Source organism: Narcine bancroftii, chromosome 2, assembly GCF_036971445.1.
Source record: "Narcine bancroftii isolate sNarBan1 chromosome 2, sNarBan1.hap1, whole genome shotgun sequence".
In the NCBI taxonomy this organism is placed as follows: domain Eukaryota; kingdom Metazoa; phylum Chordata; class Chondrichthyes; order Torpediniformes; family Narcinidae; genus Narcine; species Narcine bancroftii.
In genome coordinates, this window is record NC_091470.1 from 338,950,975 (window position 1) to 338,975,072 (window position 24,098).

Sequence of the window (24,098 nt, forward strand, 5' to 3'; positions counted from 1 at the left end):
ACTCGTCCAATGGAGCCGTCTGCATGCAATTCGAGCTTCAGTCTGCGAACCTGGGGAAGGGCGATGACGTTGCTTCATTTCTTCTCACCCAATTTCTTTTCATTCTTGAGAAGACAATGGCCCTTTAAATCTCCAATTCAATGATGTCATCCCTGAGCTGAGTGGACGGGGTCCCAGACCCGCCCCTCTCATCTCACTTGACTTCCATTGGACGTCACCTTCCGACTTGACGCGTTGCTCGGGGTAACCGCGTCGTCGATTGGCTCAGCTGGCTGCTCCTCAGATCGGGCAAGGGGCGGGCTTCGTGGACATCCGGGTGATCGGAGTGTGCGTCTTCAGCGCAGTCGAAGGTGTTGTCGTTCGTGGATCAAGTCCCGTCAAGTGGAGGAGGGCGAGCCCACCGGGACGGGTGGTCGGGTTTCCTGGCCTTCTGCTTCGATGTGCTCCTTTAATTCCGCGGGTGTGCGATGACGGAGGGCGGGGCGGACATCGAGTTGCGGGGGGATGGCAGTGTTCGCAAGGTAAGGCTGGCGGCTGAGTGCGGGGAGAGGGTGACGGGCCGCGTTTCCAGGGAGACGGGCACCTGTCAGCGGTAGCGCGTGGGGTCCAGGCCATTCGCTTCGGGCACCGTGTCCGAAAGTTCCCGTGGAATGCACGCAGCACTCCCCAGATTGCAGTAATATTCGGCTTCAGACTTATTGTCAGGGTGCACACATGCATCCCATCGCATATATCACACACGCATCCCGTCGAATGAACCACACACGCACCCCGCGGCAGGCACCCCGCGGCAGGCACCCCGCGGCAGGCACCCCGCGGCAGGCACCCCGCGGCAGGCACCCCGCGGCAGGCACCCCGCGGCAGGCACCCCGCGGCAGGCACCCCGCGGCAGGCACCCCGCGGCAGGCACCCCGCGGCAGGCACCCCGCGGCAGGCACCCCGCGGCAGGCACCCCGCGGCAGGCACCCCGCGGCAGGCACCCCGCGGCAGGCACCCCGCGGCAGGCACCCCGCGGCAGGCACCCCGCGGCAGGCACCCCGCGGCAGGCACCCCGCGGCAGGCACCCCGCGGCAGGCACCCCGCGGCAGGCACCCCGCGGCAGGCACCCCGCGGCAGGCACCCCGCGGCAGGCACCCCGCGGCAGGCACCCCGCGGCACATATACAACCTCTGTGTGTGAGGCAGAATTACCACTTGTTGGTAGAGAGAGAAAAAAGTGTGCACAGCGTAGACCTGCAAACAAGCTGACTGTACAGTGCAGAGAGAGATAGATAGAGAGAGAGAGAGAGAGAGAAAACAAAAATGAATGTATTTATTAAAACCTGAAATAAGATTCCTAAATGCTGGCATTTGTGTAAAGCGAAAAGATCATTTCAAACTTTCATTTTGAAAGGTCAAAGATCATGGTCATGGCTGCTGATGCTTCATTCTGTATTATGGAGGACATGTTCCTATTTGATTCCCATCCTCAAGTTTCCAAGCAGTGTTGATCTCAACTTCAAAAATTCCTCTTAACCCGAGGAGGAAGAGAATTCTAATGGGAATTTTTGAGGTAGAATCATTCTCATTGGATGGTGAAGATCAGGCAAACTGTTAAATCTGCATTTTCAAACCTTAGAATATTGTTTGTCTTGTTCCCTGTTCTTCTAAATCTTTGGATGGCAACCTCTTAATTCCCAGAACCACTCTATCAAATCTGTTACATTAAGTCCAAGATGAGTATTATCCTTTTTTTAGTTGGTAGATGAAACTGGATGGTGTTCCAATTGGGGGTGCTTCCTACTGGAGTGAAGCTCATCTACAACTCAAAAGAAAAAAATGTTTAACCAACAATGACAGAGGGTAGTGATATACAGCAGAGGGGGTGATGGTTGCAGATGTTAATTGCAAGGCTCATCCTCTCAAATACCTCAGTGACTTGTTTATATAGTATCTGCCATGTTCTATAGTACTAAATTGAGATGTGTGGGATAATTATTGAAGGAGTGTATTTATAATGTGTGGCTAATAATTTCATTGTCAAAAAGTTTGTATATTACATTTACCCAATAAATTGTAAAAGTTTGTAGCAGAACGTGAACAGGAAAGTTTTGATCCAATCAAATCTCTCATACAGTTGGTTTGCATGATGGCCTGAACTGTGTTTACAACTCTGTGGCTTCTTGTAGTCTTGGCAGAGCAATTCCCTGATCAAGGATAATGCATATAATAATGAACTGTAGTGCGTGTCGAAAGAACCAAAGACTTGTTGATCCAATCCAAGGCTGAAGCATATCACAAGTAGGTCGACCAGTCCAGAATGACCTGGTCTGGCTGGGAGCAATCCTTTAAGACCTGCCAGTAGGCAGCCAATCACAGTCATCCTACACTATCATCTGTACATATGTACATAAACACATTAGTGATAGAATCTGAACTATCACATGAACATAATGTAATTTCTGTGTGATAGCTTGCTATCAGATGATTTGTCTCTATTGTTCACTTCCATTCCAACAGCTGTGTTTCACTCAATTTGGGTTAAAGGCTGAACAAAATTATATGACTGAAGGCATCTGGGATTTGTGGAAAGTTCTTCATGAGGGTCATTCTCCTGATGCTACTATTTCGAACTATTTTCCATTAAAAACATATACAGTAAATCCCCTGATTATCTGGAATTCAAACAACTGGCAACCTCGAGCAATTGAGGAAAATAAATTTTAAAAATTAAAATAAATAAGAATAAAATAATAGGTAAAATAAGCAAGTTTAAAATTGTAAAAGTCAATTCTCTGAAGAAGTAACACATAGACCTTTGAAGATGGGAGCAAATATTCAGTCGGTGGATTGCCTTGGTTGTGCTTTGCTTGTAGCAGCTGTTTGAATAAAAAGGCATTGCTCAGGATGAAGAGCTGATTGATGCCACGTTGTTGAGATGACTCTTTAAGAGTCTTCTTATCCTTGCTTAGTAACATTCTGAAGCTTATCCCTGCTTAGTAAGGTCAGAGGCTTTATCTGTAAACTTGGGGGTGGGGGAAATTAATTATAATTTTATTGTTGGTCTTTCGGGCAGCTCTGTGTAGAGGGAGGAACCTTCAGATGTAGCACCAGTTAAATGTTTGCAAAGAATGTGACTGAAAATTAAGTCAAATGCTTACTAGCATTACAGTATAAGTACATTATAATATTTTTGTCTTTTTAAACTATTTCTTCTTAATGCAGGTTAGTTAGGCATTATAAGAATGAGTCTCAAGTAACTGGAAAATGCACTTGTTCAATATCTACAAACCCCCATAGGTGCCAGATACCTGGGTTTTTACTACAGTTGAATGAGTGATATTGGCTGGGGTTAAAAACATGTAGATAGATCGCAGGGAGAAAATAACTGAAAATAAGGTTTTGTATGACTTTGAGGAGAGAGAGTTATTATAAGAAGCAGTGTGATAATGGGGGAGAGGTGGAAATCAGCACACTGCATCGTCCTACAGATGAGTACTGGTTCCAGGGCTTAGAAATTGTAAGCTAACAACTCTGCAGAATAATTGTATTGCTGTATGAATTGCAGTACATATCCAATTATTCGAAAACCACAATCAAAATTCTCAGTTATCCAAGTTTTTTATTGGTGGCAATGTGATGTCACAAGTTGAATTTTATTTCACCCAACATGCTCATGTGGGTCTCTGATGCACTGTTAGTGCCAATTTGGTAACGTCAGTGAGAGCTGGAGGAAGTCGATGGGTGAGGCAGCGAATGGGGAGATTGCCCTCATTTTAGGTAATTCCTACCCCTCTCTCTTTCTATTTCTTTTTTTACCCTCCACTGTACTTGTTTCTCTGCTGTCCCCAGAGTCAGAATAAATCTAATCAGGGAGCATTAGGGAAGTGCAGCTAGGTGGGCGGGCACTAATTTTTTTGCCGGTGTCAGCACGGGGTGGGGGGGTGGCAGTGGCAATGTCAGGCTCGGGGGTGGGGGGAGGGTTTGGCAGCAGCAGGAGCGGAAACCTCACTTTCGGGCAGGATCGGCAACTAGGATGGGAGGTGTCTGGGATCGGAGCAGGGAACCAGGGCTCCCGGGCAGGTTGGCGACAGTGGTGGGGAGATATCGGTGATAGCTGATACAAATATTCTGCTGATTAAAGCTATTTCTCAGTTATCTGAAAAGTGTGGTTAACTGATACATGTCTGGTCCTGAGTGTTTTGGATAATAGGAAACATATGATACTATACCTTTGTAGGTCGAATGTTTTTTATCTTCTTTCAGGGGCATTAGTTTTCATTATTAAATTTGCAACTGAAATAGAAGTTTGAGGGTAAAACATGAGGATTTGTCAAATGGAATATTTTGTCATACAGTGGAGCTTTTTGATCATTTTTTGGTATTAATTGGATAGAATTATAGTAGAAAATATGGAGCTAAAGGGAGAGAATTAGTTTAGATACTTTCGCAAAAATGGCATTGTTTTCATGGTTAGTGAAATGGATTCCTTCTATAAATCCTACATAAATTGATAAAGTGCTGATTGTACAAGTGAAAATAATGGTCTCATTCCCTTTGGTTCTTGACATCAAAAGTTTCATAGTTGCTACGTGAGGAAAAGGGCAACAGGAAGTAGAAAGAGAACACAGAACTATGCTGTACAGGTACTTTGGGCCATGATGTTGTGCCAACCTACATGCACTTACCAAACCCCTCCCCTGCCAACCTCATAAGTCCCTTTTTTTAATTTCATCCATGCGCCTATGAGCCTCCACTATCACCCTAAGCAATGCATTCCAGGCACCCATGACTTTGTGTAGTTTTAAAAGATCTTGCCCCTGATGTCTCCCCTAAACTTTCCTCCCTTCATTTTTATAGATGTCCTCAGGCAACATCATGGTAAATCTTCTCGGCAGCTTCTCCATTAGCTTCCACATCTTTTTACTATAATGAGATGACCAGAACTGAATACAAAATGAATGAAAATGTGGTCTCACCAGAGATTTAGACAGCTGTAATATTACCTCCTGAACTCAATCTCCTGATTAATGAAGCCCAGGAGATCATAGGCTTTCTTAATTATCTTCTCAACCCATGCGGCAATCTAAAGAAATCTATGGATTTTGGCCCCATTGTCCTGCTGTTTTTCCAGGCTGTTAAATATCCTATCTAACCACATATTCTGCTTAAAGTTTGACCTGCTAAAATGCAGCATCTTGCACTTATCCAGATTGAACTCCATCTGCCACTTTCTGCCCAACTCTGTATTCTGCCTATATCCTGTTGTAACCTACATCAGCCTTCAACACGATCCAGAACACCTCCAACCTTTATAATCTGAAGAATGAAAAGTTTTTATTTTGTAAGGCATTGTTTGATCAAGAGTGGAGTTGCAGAAAGGGTGGATGAATCAAATTCTTTCACAATTTCCACAAGCAAAGTGGATTTGTACTTGAATTTTTTTTATATATGGGGAAAATGGAGAAGGAACCAGGGTGGGACAAATAGTAGGACTCTTCTCAGGACTGACAAGCAAAATTTACTTTTTTTTCTGAATTTTTAAGTATCTATGAATGATTATACTAATTTAATTATAGGGATGTGATCCCTTTGCTCAGACACAACGGAGCAAACTGCAAAATCGGCGAGCTCGGATTAACCAGCAGATTAATAAGGAGATGCGAATGCGAGCAGGGGCTGAAAATCTATTTCGGTGAGTTTTGGTGTTTGGTCAAGATAAACCGATTACATGGATTACTGTTAAGATTTGATCACTTGAGTGTAGGTGCATTTTATTTGGAAACCCTTTTTGGTGTAATTTTGAGCATGAATTTTTTAAAAAAGAGAAATGTGCATGCTCAAATTTTCATTAGTTAGAAAAGCTTGTGTGGTTTTTTTGGTCCACTTGGAATAACTGATACCATGATTTATGTTTGGAGTTTCACTGACCACTTTCAGGAACGTTTCCATGGCATGTTTGAATTCATTTGGTCATTGCATATTTTGTATTTTACTTTTTTCCTCTTTTCCAAGGTTAAAAACATTTTACTAACACCTACATAGTACTATGCTTGTGTATCAAACATTAATCCATTTTTAAAAAATTTGAAATGATTAAGCTATTCAAATAAATGGAAATCTTACTAGTATATTCGCACTTTGTTGTGCCAACCTATATATATCTACTCCACATTAATCTAGTCCTTGCCTCCCTCACACCCATAACCCTCCATTTACTTTTAAGCATTTTAAGAATTTTAAATGTCACCACCAGCCCCAGCAATGCATTCCAGGCATCCAGTCTGTGTGGATACAAAAAAAACCTTGCCTCTGATATCTCCCCCAAACATTCCTCCATTTACCTCAAATGGATGTCCTCTGGTATTGGCCACTGGTGCTGGTTGTCCACCCTATCTATGCATCTCATAATCTCGTACAGTTCTATTAAGTCACCTCTTGTACCTCTTTGCTCCAAAGGGAGGAAAACCTTAGCTTACTTGACCATTCTTCATAAGACGCATTCTCTAATCCAGGCAGCATCTTGTTAAATATCCTCCTTGACGAATGAAGGCCAACTACCCTATCAACTTGTGCTTCAACTTTAATCTATGATTTGACATTTTCCACACAAAAATAGCTCCAGCTTTCCTTGTCTGTTGTGGCTTGTTAAAATGGTCCTTGATTTATTTGCAACAATCTTATTGACCTCTAGTGGGACTTAAACCTGATGTATATTAAACGAGTCTTGAAAATAACTTTCACAAATATATTTCTTTTTGTATTTCATCGTGGACCAAATATCCAAAAATTGCCCTTTTTTTTAAATAAAAGGCATATTCCTTAATTTTAAAGTCATGACCTTATGGTTAACAGATTCTTGTGCACGCATTGAGTGCAGTACTGGGCATGCTCTAAGTTACAAAGTGCATTTATCCATTTAAAAAGGATCTGTCATACATGGGACCCATTCTTTCATTACAACTGATTGCAAACTTTTTTTTGAAAATACTTTGAACAGATATATTTTGTATTTTCTGTGACTTTTTGATGTTTCCTCTATTTTATACCCCTACTTTATTCGTACCATTGACATTCATAGTGAGGAGCAATGACTCTAATGCCAATCTCTGCAGAAACCCATTTGATTGTGATTTCCTCTTGGAACTAAAGTACAACTCTGATTATCCAAAATGGTCAGGATTGGGCCTATTTCAGATAACTTTTTTTTTGAGGTGGTCTTTTTTTAAAAGCAGCCCAGGAGCAACAGCGAATAACTTGAAATAATGTTTAAACATCAACAAACAACAAGCTAAGGCTTTTTAAGCATTAAAATAATGTTTAATTCTCAGCAAAATAAAATGCTTGATCCCTGTGGCACAACATTTTGTAACATCTTTCCAACCTATAAAAGATCCACATATACCTACGCTGCCTCTGCATTTATTTGCCGACTTTGATAAGCCTGAGAACTTATGATCTAGGTTGATTTGTTCCATGTTGAGTAGTAATCTTTTGCATTTGTCTTTAGCTTGATATTGCCTTTGTACTGTAATGAATTATAATCTAGATTGTATATTCAAGTTTATTGAAATTAAGATTTGTGCCATAGTGGTTCTTTGTATTTTTACAAAATAATTGTACTGATATCTTGCATTTACTTTGGAATTTTACATTTCTGTTGTAGAGCAACAACAAATAACAAAGTGAAGGAGACTGTGGCTTTGGAATTGAGTTTCCTGAATTCCAATTTGCAGCTATTGAAGGAAGAACTAGAGGAACTGAACAGCTCAGTGGAGGTTTATCAGAATGAGAAGTAATTTATGAATCCTTATATTTTGTCTAATTCTTGTATTTTATTACTACTTTCCCAGGAAATTTTATGATACTTAGTTTGCCATGTTAGAAGCACACTTCGTAGGCTACAGGCTAACATATAAAATGATTCTAGATCATTGTCAAAAATGGCTAAACAGTTGCACAGCCAGTGGAGCCATGCCTCAGAGTGCAAGAGACCTGGGTTCAGTCCTGACCTCTCTGTGGAATTAGTGTGTTCTCCCTGTGACCACGTGGGTCTCTTCCAGGTTATTTGGTTTCCTCCCACATTCCAAAGATATATGGGTGGGTTTGTTGGTTCATTGACAACTGTAAATTGCTCCTAATGTGTAGATGAATGGTAAAATCGAGAAGGCAGTTGATGGGAAAATGGGAATAATGGGTTAGGTTTGATTAGTACAGGCCAATGCATATCTGGCAGCTGAAGTTCTGGCAGCTGAAGTTCTAGCCTCTGTGTTGTATCACTCTTATCTTGTATCACTCTTATCTTGTATCACTCTTATCTTGTATCACCTGTTTTTACTTTAGTTCATGATGTTTTTAGTATCTATTTTAATTGTGCTATTAAAATATAATTTGAAGTGAAAAATGCATGTTAAAATGGATATATTTGTGGTAGTATATACTGTATACTTAGCGGGATGACATCCAAACTCGTGAGGGAGTAAAATGTTTTTTTTATATATAACCCCTGGGGAAGATGTAGAATACAGAGGTTCCATTACTTTTCTTTACTTAAATAGTATATTTTATTTACCTTGACAGTTTATTGAATAGCTGGTCCGAACTGTCAGAAGTCTGCATGTAACAACTCAATGTCCAAAGCTTTTTTTCAAAAAACAACTTTTTAATTGTGATTCCACTGTACTTTATGGTACTAGTTTGGGAGAACCTATTGAGGTATTTGTCAGAATCCTGCAGGTAGGACTTGCATTTACATAGCATATTTCATGTCACTTTCAGGTCACCTTGGTGATTTGTACATAATAAAGAACTTTCTTGGTGTAATTGGTGTTTCAATGTAGAAAATATGGTTGTCCATTTGTGTACAAGTTTGCCCTTGGTGTTAATTGAGGAATAAATATTTGGTAGAGTTGGGGAATAATTCCCTTTCTTTGAAATAGTGTCAAGTTGGGGGCTGGGGGGGAAGGGGTTTATCTACATAAGTTCAAAGTTCAAATTTATTGTTGCATATATGATATCACATACAACCCTGAGATTTTTTTCCATGGAGGCCAGGTAGGATTTCTACTTAATCAGTAGTGTGAAAAGGTACGCAAGAAAAGATGCAATAGAGGGGCGTGGCAAGATGGCGTAGAGTCTAGACATGTAATCTCGACCTCTCTGGCCGGACTTTTAAGTACCCGTTTTTTTAACCCTTTGTTTTCAAGTTTAAACTTCTTAAATTTTAGTTTAAAGTATTAAGGAACTATTATGGCCATTAATGGTAAAAAGATTAAACCTCAAGTGCAGAAGAAGTTACATTTTCAAAGTATTGAAGATTTGGGGCCTAAAATACAGCCTCAGATTTAATTTCTTCAGTGTCTAAAGCACAAAGACTGCCTGTGGGACCTGAAAAAAAAATGTCTACTACTCACCAAGTGAAGGATAGTGCTGGAATTACCCGTTCTCTGGAGGAAGGTGCGTGTTCCCAAGAAGTGGATCCCGATTCTGGAAGCCTTTTGATTTTAATGGAGGGAGCACGCAGGAAGATAACTCCATTGTCTGAAATGCATCAGGAAGCATTTCAACCTGAAGATATCGCTTTCCTCTGTGACTTTTTGAAAAAACAGCGAGCTGCGGGGGGAGACCAGCGTCGATCCCCTGAGGAAGTCGGGGTGCCGACGCTGGGAGTCCAGACCCGCAGTAAAACCGTCAAAATGCCTTTTGTTAAGTTGCAGCAGGAGCTGCAGTTACCTGGTTCTGCCACTACATCAGAGAAAGCAGGGCTGAGCTTTTCTGAGCTACAATATAAACAGTTAAATGCTCTCATCCAACCTATAATGAATGAGATGGCTCAAAGGATAAGTTCAGAATTGAATACAGTTAAAGCACGTGTAGAAGCATCTTGTGAAGATTTTTTAAAATTTCAGTCTGCTTTTTTGGAATGTAAACAGCGAGTGGCCTCTAATACAGAAAAAATGTTGAAGGTTGAAAAATCTGTTATAGAATTGTGAGAACATGAGAAGGAGTTAGAGAGGAAAATAGACTATTTGGAGAATCAAAGTAGAAGGAATAATGTGAAAATTGTTGGTTTGCCAGAAGGTATGGAAGGACAAGATCCTCTTCGTTTTTTTTAAAGACTGGATCCCACAAGTACTAGGGCAATAATTTTTTTCTGAAGGCTTGGTATTGGAAAGAGCTCTTAGAACTTTAAGGAGAACACCTTTACCTAGTCAGCCACCGAGACCTGTAATAATTCAATGTTTGAATTATTTGGATAGAGAAGCAATACTTCGACTGGCGGTGAAAAATGTGAGAAAACGACAAACTCCGTTATTGATTCAGAATAGCAGAATTTTTTTCTATCCTGATTTGAGTCAAGAGGTTATTCAACGTCGACGTCGATTTAATCCAGTTAAAGAAGTTTTGTGGCATAAAGGTTATAAGTCTACTTTTCGCTATCTGGCAGTGTTGAAGATGTTTCATGGAGACTATCAATCTCGGTTTTTTGAGGATGATCATGAAGCAATAATTTTGCTGATTCATTGCCTGATATAAGAGGACAAAGACGTAGTCCACCATTGTCTCCTAAAGAAAAATCTGGTTGTTCTGGAAACGGAAGAAATGGTAGAAATGGGAAAAACAGGAATGGAAAGAGTCCAACTTCTTTTGAAATGGGATCTCCATTTTTATTCTTATTTTACTTTTTACATTATTATGATATTTTGAGATTATTTTTTGTTCAGCTGGGGAGGAAGAGATTTGTTCTAGGTTCTATTAGTCATCAGCCACTGGTGGGTGATCCGCACCCAAATTTTGTTTAGGGATTACTACCTTTTGGTAGTTTTTTTTTGTGGGGGGGGGGTTTATTTTCATTTTATCTAGCTTTTAATTTGTAATTTTTTTTTCTCCTATTGGAGGGCCTATTAAAAACGATGATTTGAATTTTTTGAGATATCAAAAATGATGATTTGAGTTTTTATATAAAGATATTATTGGTCTTTCGTAATATTAGTAGATATGTTAAAATTGAGGTTTCCTACTTTTAATGTTTGAGGTTTAAACAGTTCAGTTAAGCATAAAGATGAGGGACAGCTATGGTATTGATAAGAATTCTTTGTTTCTTTATTTTTAAATTTGATCTTTGGTAAAATTTGTGTTTGGTAACGATATGATTTACCTGAAATGACTAAATTTGCGACTTTTCTAATGAAGATGCCAGAGAAGGGTTATATTTCGTTCATGTATTAAACATTATAGGATGGTATGGATAAAAAGGGTTGGGATAAATCCAAATCTGCATAAGATTAAAATACCTTTAGATCTGATAGTATCTTTATTGGGCAGTTTGCAACCTCTGAAAGGTTTGGGATTAGATAAATTTCAAATTGCTTTTGTATATTTAGCATTATTTGTAGTGAAAAAAATATATTGTTAGTTCGAGGAAAGATACAAATATGATTGATATTAATAGATGGCATAATGAGATGGCATACTGTTTAATAGTGGAAAAAATTTCATATGTTTCGTGTGATAACTATAGCTTTTTTATTAGTAAGTGGTTGTTATATTCAGAATATTTACATTTTGATTTGCGTTGATTAGATTATGTTTAATTTTTCCTTAATTTTTTTTTCCTTTATGACTCTCCTTAGGAGAGCTGCCTGAAAGGGGGGGGGAGGGGTTCTTTTTTTGTTTTTTTTCTATAAAATATAACGTTCATGTTTTTGGTTTATTGTTGTATATGTTATTTACTATCTGTAGTTTGAACGAATACATAAAGTTTAAAAAAAAGATGCAATAGAAAAGGTAAACAAACTGCAGTACAGAAAATGAATATTAAATAATAAATAATGTGCAAAGTAAGTCAAAAGAGTAAACTTGTAACAATAATAATGAAGAATTGTGATATTTTCCAAAATTCATTAAATAAACAATCAGAGTGTTGATGGCCTGGTGTGAATTAAAGATGCCTTTCAAGTTGTGAAATAAAAACAAACATGCTGGAAGAACTCCAGCAGAATATAGAAAGATAGAAAGAAAAGCCAACTTTCAGGTTGAACTTGTTTCTCTTTCCAAAGGTGCTGCTTGACAGGCTCAGTTCTTGCAGCATAATCTGATTCCAATGTGTATGGTTTTATTTGCTTTCAAAGTACAGGCCATTTTCTAATTAGCAGAGGTTTTAATGTCATAAAACAGCCAAGGTTGGTGAATCCACATCAAAATATATTAGATATCAAAAACTTTAGTAAATGGATGTTTTAAGGAATGTTTCAAAAAAGGAAGAGATGTCATGATTAAGAACTGAATGCACAATAATCAGTGGTGCAACTGTTTCAATGATAATGAGGCCAGAATTAAAGTAATTGGGTAGCTTGGAGCTTCGATCTGGAAAAGGTCTCAATAAGAAAATTGGATAAGGCTTTGGAGGAGTGTTTGAAGAGAGAAATGTAAATTTCAAAGTAAAAAGATTGTTTTGTCTCTGTGTGATGTTGGTCATCAAGCCAGGGAATGATGATGCGAAGAGGGGACGGTGAAAGTTGGCAGCAGAATTTTGACGACTTACAGAAGTTAGAAATTGGAGCCGTGTAGGATATTAAAGTATGCAGAGAAATGCTGAACAACTATTTTGGTTATTTTGACCAAATAGAAAATCATAGTTTGGATGAATTCTTAAAGATGAGCTCCACCTTTGAAAATCCAACTTTGATTTTTGTATTCGGTCATTACTTTATGTTGCTACTTCTTATAATTAGGCATAGATGGTGATTGAGAAATTTGTAACTCAGCATCGAGATTTAGATAATAGAACAGTTGTCTCAGAAAATCAGAGATTTGCAGAAACTTTCAATTTATTGTTGAGAACTGCTTATGGCAAATATTGGTTCAATTCCTTGCTCTTTTGAGTTGCAGCTGGAATTGACATGGTAAACCTTGAGTTTTCAGAGTCCTAGCTAGAGATTAGGAATAAAATGAAGGCTGGCTATTAAAAAGGCTATGAAGCTCCAGCAAGCTGACTGGTTAAGGAATTGAATGGTGAGGGGGGGGGGGGCCTAATAAGTAAATTAACTTGAAGATCAGCAATGAGTTTATCAAAAGGTATGACGTGCTTATGAACTGTAGGAGCTACATGTGCTCAAGTCAGCCAGCAGAGAATACAAAAGAAAAACCAGCACTTGCAGTTCTCCATTCAGAGAAATGTTCCAGTTAGCTCTTCACATTACCCCAGAATATTTTACTTCCACCTGGCTTCCTTCTTATTAGTTTTGTTGAGGATTTTATGGTTATGGCAGTACTTGCCCATCAAGCAATGATGCTTTGTAGTGCCTTTACTCTGCAGTTTGTATTCATAATGTAGATGCTTGAGAATATGATCGATATACATGAGTGTAGGAGAAATTCAGCAGGTCACTCAGCATCCACAGGAAGCATGGATACATAACCAATGTTTCAGGCCTGTGCCCTTCATAAAGAAGGCAGGTGCCTGAATAAAAAGGTTAGGGGAAGGAGGGAAGAACAGAAAGTGGGAGGAGCACAAGCAAGGTCACAGGTAGATATGGGTAGGAGGGGCAGAAGGAGGAAAAAAGCTGAAGTGTTAAAGGAAAGGGGTCACACTTTGAATGGAGAGGGAAGGGAGTGATGAACTGAAGGAAAGGAGACAGAAGGATAGGGAAAGAGAGAGAGACAGGGAGAGGCCTACAGAACCAAAGAAGTTGATGTGAATGTCATCTGGTTAGAGAGTGGCCAGACAGAATATTAGCTGTTATTCTTCCAGTTTACAGTGGCCAGACATGGAATGGGGTGGGGAATTGAATATGATTGTTTTTCAAAAATAACATCCTTAGTTAAAGAATAAGGGAGTGAATTCTGGTTGGGATAAAAGTTGTGGAAAGCTGTACTTTGTAATGTGGCCATTCCAAAAAATATTTGTTTTCAGTAACAAACATTAATGAACCCAAGATTTGTATAAAATGGAATCACAACAAACTGCAAATGCAGCTTAAATCAATAAGAACCAGTGGTTAATGGAAATTATAGATAGAGGAAATGTTGAAGTTTTGGGTGTGTCCCTCTCATTAGAACACTATTTGCAGGGTAGGTACACACAAAATGTCAGAGTGACCTATTTAGAAGTCTAGACTGCCATCAAATCATACTACTATTGCTGAATATTTCTTCTGTGCTACTGAAAAATGTGATGAAAATTATAGTACAGAATATATTTAATGCCATTGTCAAATATTTAAAAATAGTTTTAAAGTAAGTTATTCAAAATGGGCATAATTTAAAAAATAATAGAAAAAGTGATATTAAAATCAGTTATTGTCTGACAATTCTATGCTTCATATTCTAAAATCATTTTTTTGAAGAATAAAGATGTGAAAAATCTTAGTGTGTTAATTCAAGCCAATTAACACATAATTCTGAAAGGTAGGTTGTACAGAGTCCTTTATTACAAGCTTTGGACACTGTTTCAATTCTCAGTAACAAAAGGAATAGAGTCGAAAGACTGGAGGCTTTGTAACATCTACAATTCAAAAGTAGTGTAATATTCAATCTTGTAAAAACAAAACTAAGCAATGCAGTTTGTGGAGAAACTTGAGTAGCCTAATCATGGACAAAATTGTTAATAAATGACAATTGAAATTTTTGGAGTAACATAAAGGGTTGATTTGAGTAAGGTTGATGTTGTGTTTGGAATATCAAAAGATGCTTGATGAAGTTGATTAAAACAAATTCAAGCAAAATTTATGTGAATAGGATTAAAGAAACAATAATAGATTAGAAATAGAATTGTCTACAACAGAAGGCACAATGAAAACAAAACAGGTCAGTATTTGGAAGGAGAAATCGTGCCAACATTTAAGTTCAACAAACTTTTAGAAGAAGTGATGAATTTTTATATTGGAGAGAAAAATCCATTCTATAACTAATATTCCTCTATTTTAATGCCTGAACTTTGTTACAAGGGGTGCAATTTCAATATTTATAATGATTTAAAAAAAAAACTTAGATGTAATGATTGAGAATGATTTTATTAGATTTTGTGAGGACATCAGCAGAATAATAAAATGTTATGAATTGAAGTGTAGGATTAAAGTCCAAATGGAATAATTTTATTCAACATAAACCAGAAGAACTGGGGCTACAAATTAACTGATTTTATGAGATGGCAAGCCCAGATGATCTTTTTAAAATAATATATTCAAGCTATACTTTTCCAAAAAAACATAGTATGGAAGTTGAATTCATTTGTTATGTATTCAATAAGATGTGTTCAAAATTATGAAGGGTTTTGATAGGAAAAACTGCGTTCACTCACAGTAACCAGAGGACAGGAATTCAAGATGTTTGCTAAAATAGTGAGCACTTTTTTTAATGATGCATTGTTGAATATCTGGAAGTGTGATCATTAAGAAAGATTCATATAATTGAAAGAAAAGTTGTAAAATTGTGGGGAAACAGCAGGAGTGGGCAGCAACTCTTACTAATTAGAATGAGCCAAATTGCCCTTTTTTAATGATTTTAATATTTGGAAAGTGTCTTGTTTTATTAAAAGGTAAAACAATTGAAGGAGGGTCCATCACATTATTCTACAATGCTGTGTTAAATTTTGGTGAGTACTTAAGAAGAAACACAAAGTATTGATTGAGCCAAAACTGGAGAACATGTAGACCAAGCTAGGGCTTTTCTCTTTGGAATGATGAAGGTGACTTATAGAAGTATTATGAGCGGCTTTGAGAGGATGGACAGCCAGTAGATTTTTACTGGGGTGACGATAGCAACTACCAGGGGACATCTGTTTAAGCTGAGTGCAGGAACATTCAGGACATAGGACATAGGAGATAAATTTTTCAGAGTTGTGAATATTTGGAATGCATTGCCAGGGGTGCTGGTGGAGGCTGGTATAATAGGGACTATTAAAAGACTGTTAAGTATGTGGATAAAAGAAAAATAGAGGTGTATGGATGTGAGGTAGGGAAGGATTAGATTGTTGTGGAGTAGGTTGATATAGGTCAGCATAACTTTGTGGGCCAAAGGACCTGAAGTGTTCTGTAATATTCTGTGTTCTGTGTGTCAGAAAAAGTTTATCCTAAATTCAGAGTTATGAGACAGTTGAGTTTGCTAGACCCTTAGTCTCCTGATTAGTTCAGCACAATTATACTCAAACTAAAAGAATGCCTCAACATTGTTTGTGAGATAGTATTTTTCTCTTGTACTTACCGTCCCACAATGAGATTAACAAGATTGATTTTTACGTGTTAATTTTAAATTCTTAGCCAACTGATCCTTGGTTGGAGTCATTAAGGTTCTCTACAAGATGCACTTCTGATTTTTAAAATGAGATTAGTCCCAATCCATAGCTGTTGGTTGGGTGCGTTGACTGCAGTTATTGGTGCATTTGTAGAAACCAACTGAGACATGATTGTGACCATGCAATGGGGTTATTCTTCTGGGAAAGAAAATTATTCATTTAGTGCATTTATTTATGAAACTTTATTTCCAGTACTCACTGCCCTTTAATTGTAAAATGCTGCTGTATTCTGGAGTGCAGTTCCATGGTCACCTGCCTTGTTCATTTTGCAGGTTTGAAAATCGACTGAGTGATAAAGGACTGCAGGAAAAAAAAAAATCACAGCTAGCTCTCTCTGGACCTTGCTCAACATAACAACTATTGTCACTGGCAATCAAGAAGCAAAGTAGCTTTTTCCTCTGTATCCTATTACTTTGCCTTACTTCAGCACCAAACACTATTGCTAACTGTATAGAGGGAACTTTGTTAATGCATTAAATAACTGGCAAAGCATCCATTTCTATGGGAGTGTTGCTTTTATACAATTTTCCCATTTGCTGTCTTTTTCAACTATCTTAGTTGAATGTTGGATTTTAATATTCCCAAGTATTTATTTTGAAGGAGAAATGCTTAATTGAAATGTGTGTCCCTGACATTTTGGAGTAAGATGTATTTACACTTCCATCCTGAGAAAAAGACTGATCATCTTCCCAATCTATTGTCTCTCATAAATTTATGTCTAACTTCTCCGTATAGTTTATATTACTACAATCCAGGCAATATTCTGGTGAACCTCTCCAAAGTGTCCACATCTTTCTTTCCTATTATGTGACCAGCAGTGGCCTAACTAAAGTTTTGTACTGCTGCAGTATGACTTGAAAATTTTTATATTAGTGACCTGACACACAAAGGCCAGGATCCTTTATGCTATCTTGTGTTGCTGCATGCAGGGAGCAATCAATTTCCACCAAGATCTCAATGTACATCAGTGTTCCTCAGGGTCCTGACAGTTACTGTATACTTTCCTTTTGCAAAATGCACCACCTTGCACTTTTCCTGATTAAATTCTATCTCCTATTTCTTTTCCCAAATTTTCAACTGAAAACCGCTTTGATAACCTTGCTCATATCTGAAATTCCACTAATGTTTATGATGTCGAGAAACCTGTTAATCAACACATGAATGTATATATTCATATAAATAATATGATCCATGTGGAATACCACTGGTCTCAGACCTCCAGTCAGAATAACACCACTCTACCACAAATTTCTATCTTCTGTGACCAAGCTATTTTTGAATCCAACCAACCCAAGTGATTATGACTTAATTTTCTGGTCTACATACATTGAGGGACCCTGTCAGAAACTGCACTGCTCCATTCTCATTTATTATCTTTGTTATTCCTCAAATCACCATGAGGATTATGATAGAATTTAACAGCTTTAGGATCATGGCAGCTGAGATGGGGCAGTTATTTATTAAAGCTTACAGTACTTTTGTAACTGTTCGGAAGAAAAGAAAACTTAATGATCTTCATTTATATTTCAGTGAGTCTATTAGTGTACCCATGATTCCTCTTGGTCTGAAGGAGACAAAGGAAGTTAAACTGACGATGCCACTGAAGGTTTGTAATAAATTGCCTATGAAGGAAATATTCCTGTATAATTATTTATTTTGCTACACAGTAAAGCTTTGCAACAATGGATGCTAGATTTCCTTTCATGACATTCTGCTGTACCAGACTCCCAAGAGAATATTCAGTAAAAAATTTCATCTCAATTGCAGATAATCTTGGTGAGAATAATATCAGTAAACTGATGACACAAAATTTACATCTTAATAATGATCTTACTGCTCTATGCAGTTCATAAAAGTATTTTGTTTCATAAATGAATGGTAATAATGTGAACAAACAATGAGAAGTTGACGGAACTCAGTGGAGAGAAATGGGCAGTGAATTTTTCAGGTCGGGACCCTTTATGACTTAATTTTCTGGTTTGTTTTGTTACTAAAAATCATTTAGTGTTCTGCTTTTCCAGTTTATTTCATTTTGATTCATCATAGATTAGCTTAATAAACAAAAATATTCTCTATATTTATAGAGAATTAAACTGAATGTCAACTCTGGGCATTATAACTGATTCTTTTGACTACGGTATATTCTCAAAGGGGGTAATGAAATGAGTTCAATTCACGCTCATCAAATTCAATCAGGCTCATTTTTCTTGGTAGCTTTGCGTTTCAGGTACCATAGCATCATTGATGCTGAAGTGATTTCATGGTACTCCACTCATTGGACCAAATTGGTAATTTGTGTATGTTTCATTTAACAGTCAGAGTAAAGGAGGCACAAAAAGTTTGAGTTTCATATTGTTAATGAGAAAATCAAATATTTTTTTTCATTAAAGCATTAATTTTTTTATTAACAGGTTGCATTTTTTAATACTGAAGTGTGCAAGTATCTTACCTGTGAGTTTTTCTTCATCTCAGTGACTGTAGTAGCTATCCATAAAAAATATAAATAAAATGACATTAAACATACAGCACTGTTACAGGCCAATTCGGCCCTACGAGTCCCTGCCATCCATTTTACACCCCATTAACCTACATCCCAGTATGTTTTGGAAGTGTGGGTGGAAACTGGAGACCCCGTAGAACACCCACACAGACACAGGAAAAACGTACAAACTCCTTACAGACATCATGGGATTCGAACCTAGGTCTGGTCCCTATCTCTGGTGCTGTAAAGGCATTGTGCTAACTGCTACGCCAACCGTGCTGCCATATATAGAGAGAAAAGCTACTTTTTAAAAAAAATTGCCTTCCGTGTTCAAATATTTTCAGAACTCAATTTTATTTTGGGGGGCGTGGCAAGATGGCGTAGGGAACAGACGTGCCTTCCAGACCTCTCCTGACTCTGATTTATTGCTTTGTCTTTAAGTGCCCGTTAAAGTTCTTTTAAAAGTTTATAAATAATAAGAGGTGCTGGATTAGTGCCTAATGGTTTATATGCAAAAAAAAAAGGTAAAAGAAAACATCAACAGACTGTTAAAAAACTACATTTTCTGAAATTGTCTGAGCCTACTTGTTTACAAGAAGCCAGGACTCAGCGTAGAATGGATCCAGAAGAAGACGTACAGAATTCGGCATTTAAACTTCGTTTTATACCAGTAAGGCTCTTTGAAGGTCGCACTCAGCAGCTTTCAGAACAAAGAGCTGGCCGGGTGCCAGTATTTCACACAACGGCCACTGTGAGTGCTGTTACTGAGACTTTGACAGTTGAATCAGCTGGGGTGCCACCAGCTGGAGAGTTAAAGAGCTGTCATTCGACTGCTACAGTGGTGGCGCTGCAAAATGCATCTTCAATTACAACGGTTTTTCCAGACATCGATTCAGTGAAGATGATTAAAGAGATTTGGCTTAAAGATAACCCTGATCTTCAGTCTCCTGGCATTGCTGAGGGGACTTTGAGAGGGATTTTTATACGAAGTCAAACTGCTAGAAAAGATACTAAATTAAGGGAAGAGACAGAAGATCCCGTGGTCTCTAAGGAACAGCAAGACCCCATTATGCCTGAATCTACTTCTGTTGAAATGTTTGTTAAGGATCTTGAAGATAAGGTATATTCTGTATTGAGTCACTTAGCTAATTTTGTGAACCTGTTTATTTCCACGATTAATGCGATGGCAGAAGCCATTAATGGAGCTTTTAAGCTTGAAACCATTGAAAGATTTGAAATGTGTGATCAAGGTTTAGTCGATGCACAGGATCAACTGCAAGATGAAAATAGAATAATTGAAACATTGCAGATCCAAAATAAAAATTTAGCAAAAAAGGTTGATTATTTGGAGAATCAATCTAGACGGAACAACGTGAAAATTGTTGGTTTGCCAGAAGGCATAGAAGGACCAGATCCAAGAAAAATTTTTACTGAATGGATTCCACGAGTGTTAGGACAGGATAAATTCCCTGAAGGTTTAATACTGGAACGTGCTCATAGAGTTTTAAGAAGAAAATCTTTTTCAGGACAGAATGCAAGACCTGTTCTGATCCGTTGTTTAAACTATTGTGACAGAGAGACAATTTTATGTACGGCTATTAGAAATGCCCAGCAAAATAGATCTCCTTTGATGGTTCAGAATAATCCTGTTTTCTTCTATCAAGATTTGAGTCAAGAAATTATGTTTCAACGACGCGAATTTAATTCTGTGAAAGAACGGTTGTGGAAAAAAAGACATAAAGCAACATTCAGGTATTCTGAAAAAGATTTTTCAGGATGGAAATCAGCCAAAGTTCTTTGACGATCCTAAAGAAGTTATGGACTTTTCTCAGTCTCTACCAATCATGCAGTTTCAGGAACAATGTAGTCCTTTAAGGTCTCCAAAGAGAGTAGAGATGTAAGGTGGGATCCAGATTATTAAAAGAAATGGAAGCAATGGTGACCGAAGTGGTAATGTTGATTTAAAAAAAATAAATTTTTTATCTTTTTTTTGAGAAGAGTTTAAATAGTTTAAATAGTTTAAATAATGATGATAGTTTAATGAAATGGGAGTTGGGAGAGGGAACTGGGTGGGCACTAGTTTCCAGAAGTCATCAGCTACCTGTGAGTTATCTCACACCCAATATTTTGGGGGAGTTACTGCTTTGGGCGGTTTAAAGAGGAGGAGGTAGTCGTGACCTCCGACCTGTTTTTTTTTTCTTTTTAATTTTTGGGTTAAGAAGTGAAGGTTTTTTTTAAAATAAATAATTTTTTTTTAACTCTTTTTGTTTTCTGATTGTAATTGAGAGGGAATTAGGAGGTTTTTTTTCTCCTTTTTTTTCTCTTTTTTGGGTTTTTTGTTCTCTTTTTTTCTCTCTTTTTTAAGAGGATGATGTCACAGAAGATAATAAGTCAAAAATTGAGGATGTTGAATTAGATGAAGAGGAAGATGAGGGGAAAGCTGATAAGAAGAAAGAAAATCAAGTACAAATTCATTGAGGGAGAAGAGTTTAATAAAATTAAGTTAATTTCGATAGAGAATTTTGAAGATGTTATAAATGAAGAATATGGAGAATTTTATAAGAGTTTGAAATTTTTTTTCTTTTTTTTTATAAGGGAAGGGGAAGGGAATAAAAAGTTTATCTGATTGTTTTTCTAAGGAATGTTTTTGTTCTCTCGAATTATAAAGGAAATTTGGTATTAATGGAAATTCTGTATTTATGTATTAATTATGATTTTTTTGTATAACATGATTTTAATATTTGAACTTAGTTTTAAAGTGGATTTCATTTGTTAAATACATGTATTATGTTTGATTTAAATATATGTTTAAGGGTATTATTTTAGTATTGATATTTTTTTGTTGTTAGTAATTTTTTTTGTTGTTAAGTTTTATCTTTTTTTTGTAAGTGGGGTTTTTTCTATTTTATTTACAATATTGTTAATTAATTCTTCACTCTTTATTTTGGGGGGAGGGTTGGACTAATTTTAAATTAGACGATTAATGTTGTGTTATAATTATTGGGGGGGGTTAATTTGTGTAGTTTAATGATGTAGTATTCTAATTTTTATTATCTTATTTTTTATTATTTCTTTAAATGTAATTTTTATTTTATTCATGTTATAAAATTTTAAATAAAGTTTAAAAAAGAAACTCAATTTTTTTGAGAGATGACTGGATTTTTTTTTTTAGTTGTTAAAGCCAGACAACACTTCCATTTTGCTGGGCACCTACTCTCTGCATGCAATAACCATCTGGAACTCCTGTTGTAGCCCAATTTAACTCTCCTTCTGTTCTCCTACTGACCTAACTTTCATCTACCTCTTCCATTGTCAGGGTGAGGCCAAATTAGAGGAACAGCACCTCATATTCTGCCTGGATAATCTTCATCCCAATAAGATGAATGCAGAATTCTCAATTTTCAGGATACTGGCAGCCAGCCCACTGATTCCTTCTCTCTCATCTTTTGATCCACCCAGTTCTTTTCATACACAATCTTTTTTGCGCCACTCCCCTACTCTGCTTTGTTAACAGTTTTTTTCTCCTCCCCACCTCTCCATCTGTCCATCACCTGCATATTCCTCTGACTGGTTTCTCTCCCTCCTCTCTCTACTGTTCCCAGCCTCCTACCTGCCTTCCGTTATCTAGTTCCACTTGTCACTTTTCATTCTTATTAGATTTCATCATCTGTAATTCTCTGTTATCTTCACTTGTCACCTCTCAGCCTCTCTCACTCTCTCCACCCTTCCCTCCCCAACCTGGTTTCATTTGCCTATCAATCATTACTCATCTGGATCCACCTTTCACTTGTCGTCTCTTGACTCACTGCTCCCCAACATCTCTTGATACTGGCCCCTATATGTGCTTACTCCTGATGCAGGATCTTGACTTGAAACATTGACTGTCCTTCCACAAATACTGCTTGGCCTATTGAATTATTTCAGGAATTCAATTTTTACTCTAGGATTAATATTGTATCTGCACTTTTATATTGGTGTCAAAGGGAACCACAGATAGCTTTGTAGTGTTTTATTTTCCACTTTGACATGAGGAAAAAAAAGAAATTGCAGCATTTTTGTCTTGCTGTCATGCAAGCTCTGCTCCACAGCTTTTTAAATTTAAACATACAGCTCAGTAACAGGCCATTGCAGCCCATGAGTCTGTGGCGTCCAATTAACCTACACCTCTGGTATGTTTCGAATGGTGGGAGTAAACCAGAGCCCCCCAGGAAAAACCCATGCAGACACGGGGAAATCGTAAAACTCCTTACAGACAGTGGGATTTGAACCTGGGTCCCAATCGCTGACGCTGTAGAGGTGATGACTTACTGCTTTGCTAACTATGCCACTTGTAGCCAAGATCGTGAGTGAATGGCATCTCTGTTTGAATTTTGGATCTTGTCCTGAGATTTTTGCCTTGTGTGCTCTATGAATATATCAAAGTGGCAACATGGTTATTCCTCAAAATTTGAATATAATTTACAGAAGAACAAAGCTAGTTGGCCCAATAAGTCCTTGTAAAACTGAAGTCATGAGTCCAAGTAAAACTGAAATCGAAGGAGAGAGTATTTAGATGGTTAGAATCCTGCCTTCCTGGAACTCAATCATCCCAGCACCAGGTTGCAGGAGTTTCTCCAGCCAGTGTTCAAGGCACAAACAATCTTAATCTGCTTCATTAATAACTGCCTTCCATGAGAAGAGAAGAGGCTGCCCAAATGTACTTCTTTATTGATCAATGCCATTAATAACTCCTCAACAATGAAGCATTTGCATCCAGAAAGACCGGGGAAATCCTGATAAGTGGCAAGTAATATTCACATCATAAAAATATCTCCAACATATATGCAACACCCTTCCCTGTTGATCAAAAAAAAAAGGCTGCAAAGTGGCAAGTAATATTCACACCATAAAAACTATCTCCAACATATGTTTAATGCCCTTCTCTTAATGATTAATATTATGAACCTTGCCAAGTATCGCATTCTTGGGGATCACCATTGACTAGAATCTCAACTGGACTAGGCAAATAAATGTTATGACGAAAGAAGTAGGTCAGAGCCTGGGTATCTTGTGACAAATTGTGACATCCCAAGGTCTTTCCACTATCTACAAGTCACACATCAGGAAGATAATGGAATACTTTCCACTCATATGCATGAATGCGGCTTCAATAACACTCAAAAAAAACTTGATGATATTTAGGACAAAGCAACTCACTTGATCAGTACTTTACTCACCAACTTCAATATTCATTGGAGTTGCAGTTTTTTTACTTTGGCTTTGCTGACAAAGATGTACTACCAAGAAGGATAAGACATGAAAATATTGCCACCAGTACATTCTATTCCAACTCCAGATTTTGACA

General features: G+C 37.7%; 1 protein-coding gene across 2 annotated transcripts in view; it reads left to right on the forward strand.

Moving 5' to 3' along the window:
• Positions 1-293: 293 nt before the first annotated feature.
• rhpn1 (rhophilin, Rho GTPase binding protein 1) overlaps positions 294-24,098 on the forward strand; it is a 91,382-nt gene continuing 67,577 nt past the window's right edge. The window contains exons 1-4 of one of the 2 annotated variants that reach the window (XM_069922183.1): positions 294-521; positions 5,558-5,673; positions 7,645-7,773; positions 17,803-17,878. In XM_069922183.1, coding sequence (XP_069778284.1) covers positions 468-521; positions 5,558-5,673; positions 7,645-7,773; positions 17,803-17,878 — 375 coding nt within the window. In that variant the 5' untranslated portion in view covers positions 294-467. Of the gene's footprint in view, positions 522-5,557; positions 5,674-7,644; positions 7,774-16,544; positions 16,658-17,802; positions 17,879-24,098 lie in introns of those variants that run through there. The other variant, XM_069922184.1, reaches the window with a different exon arrangement.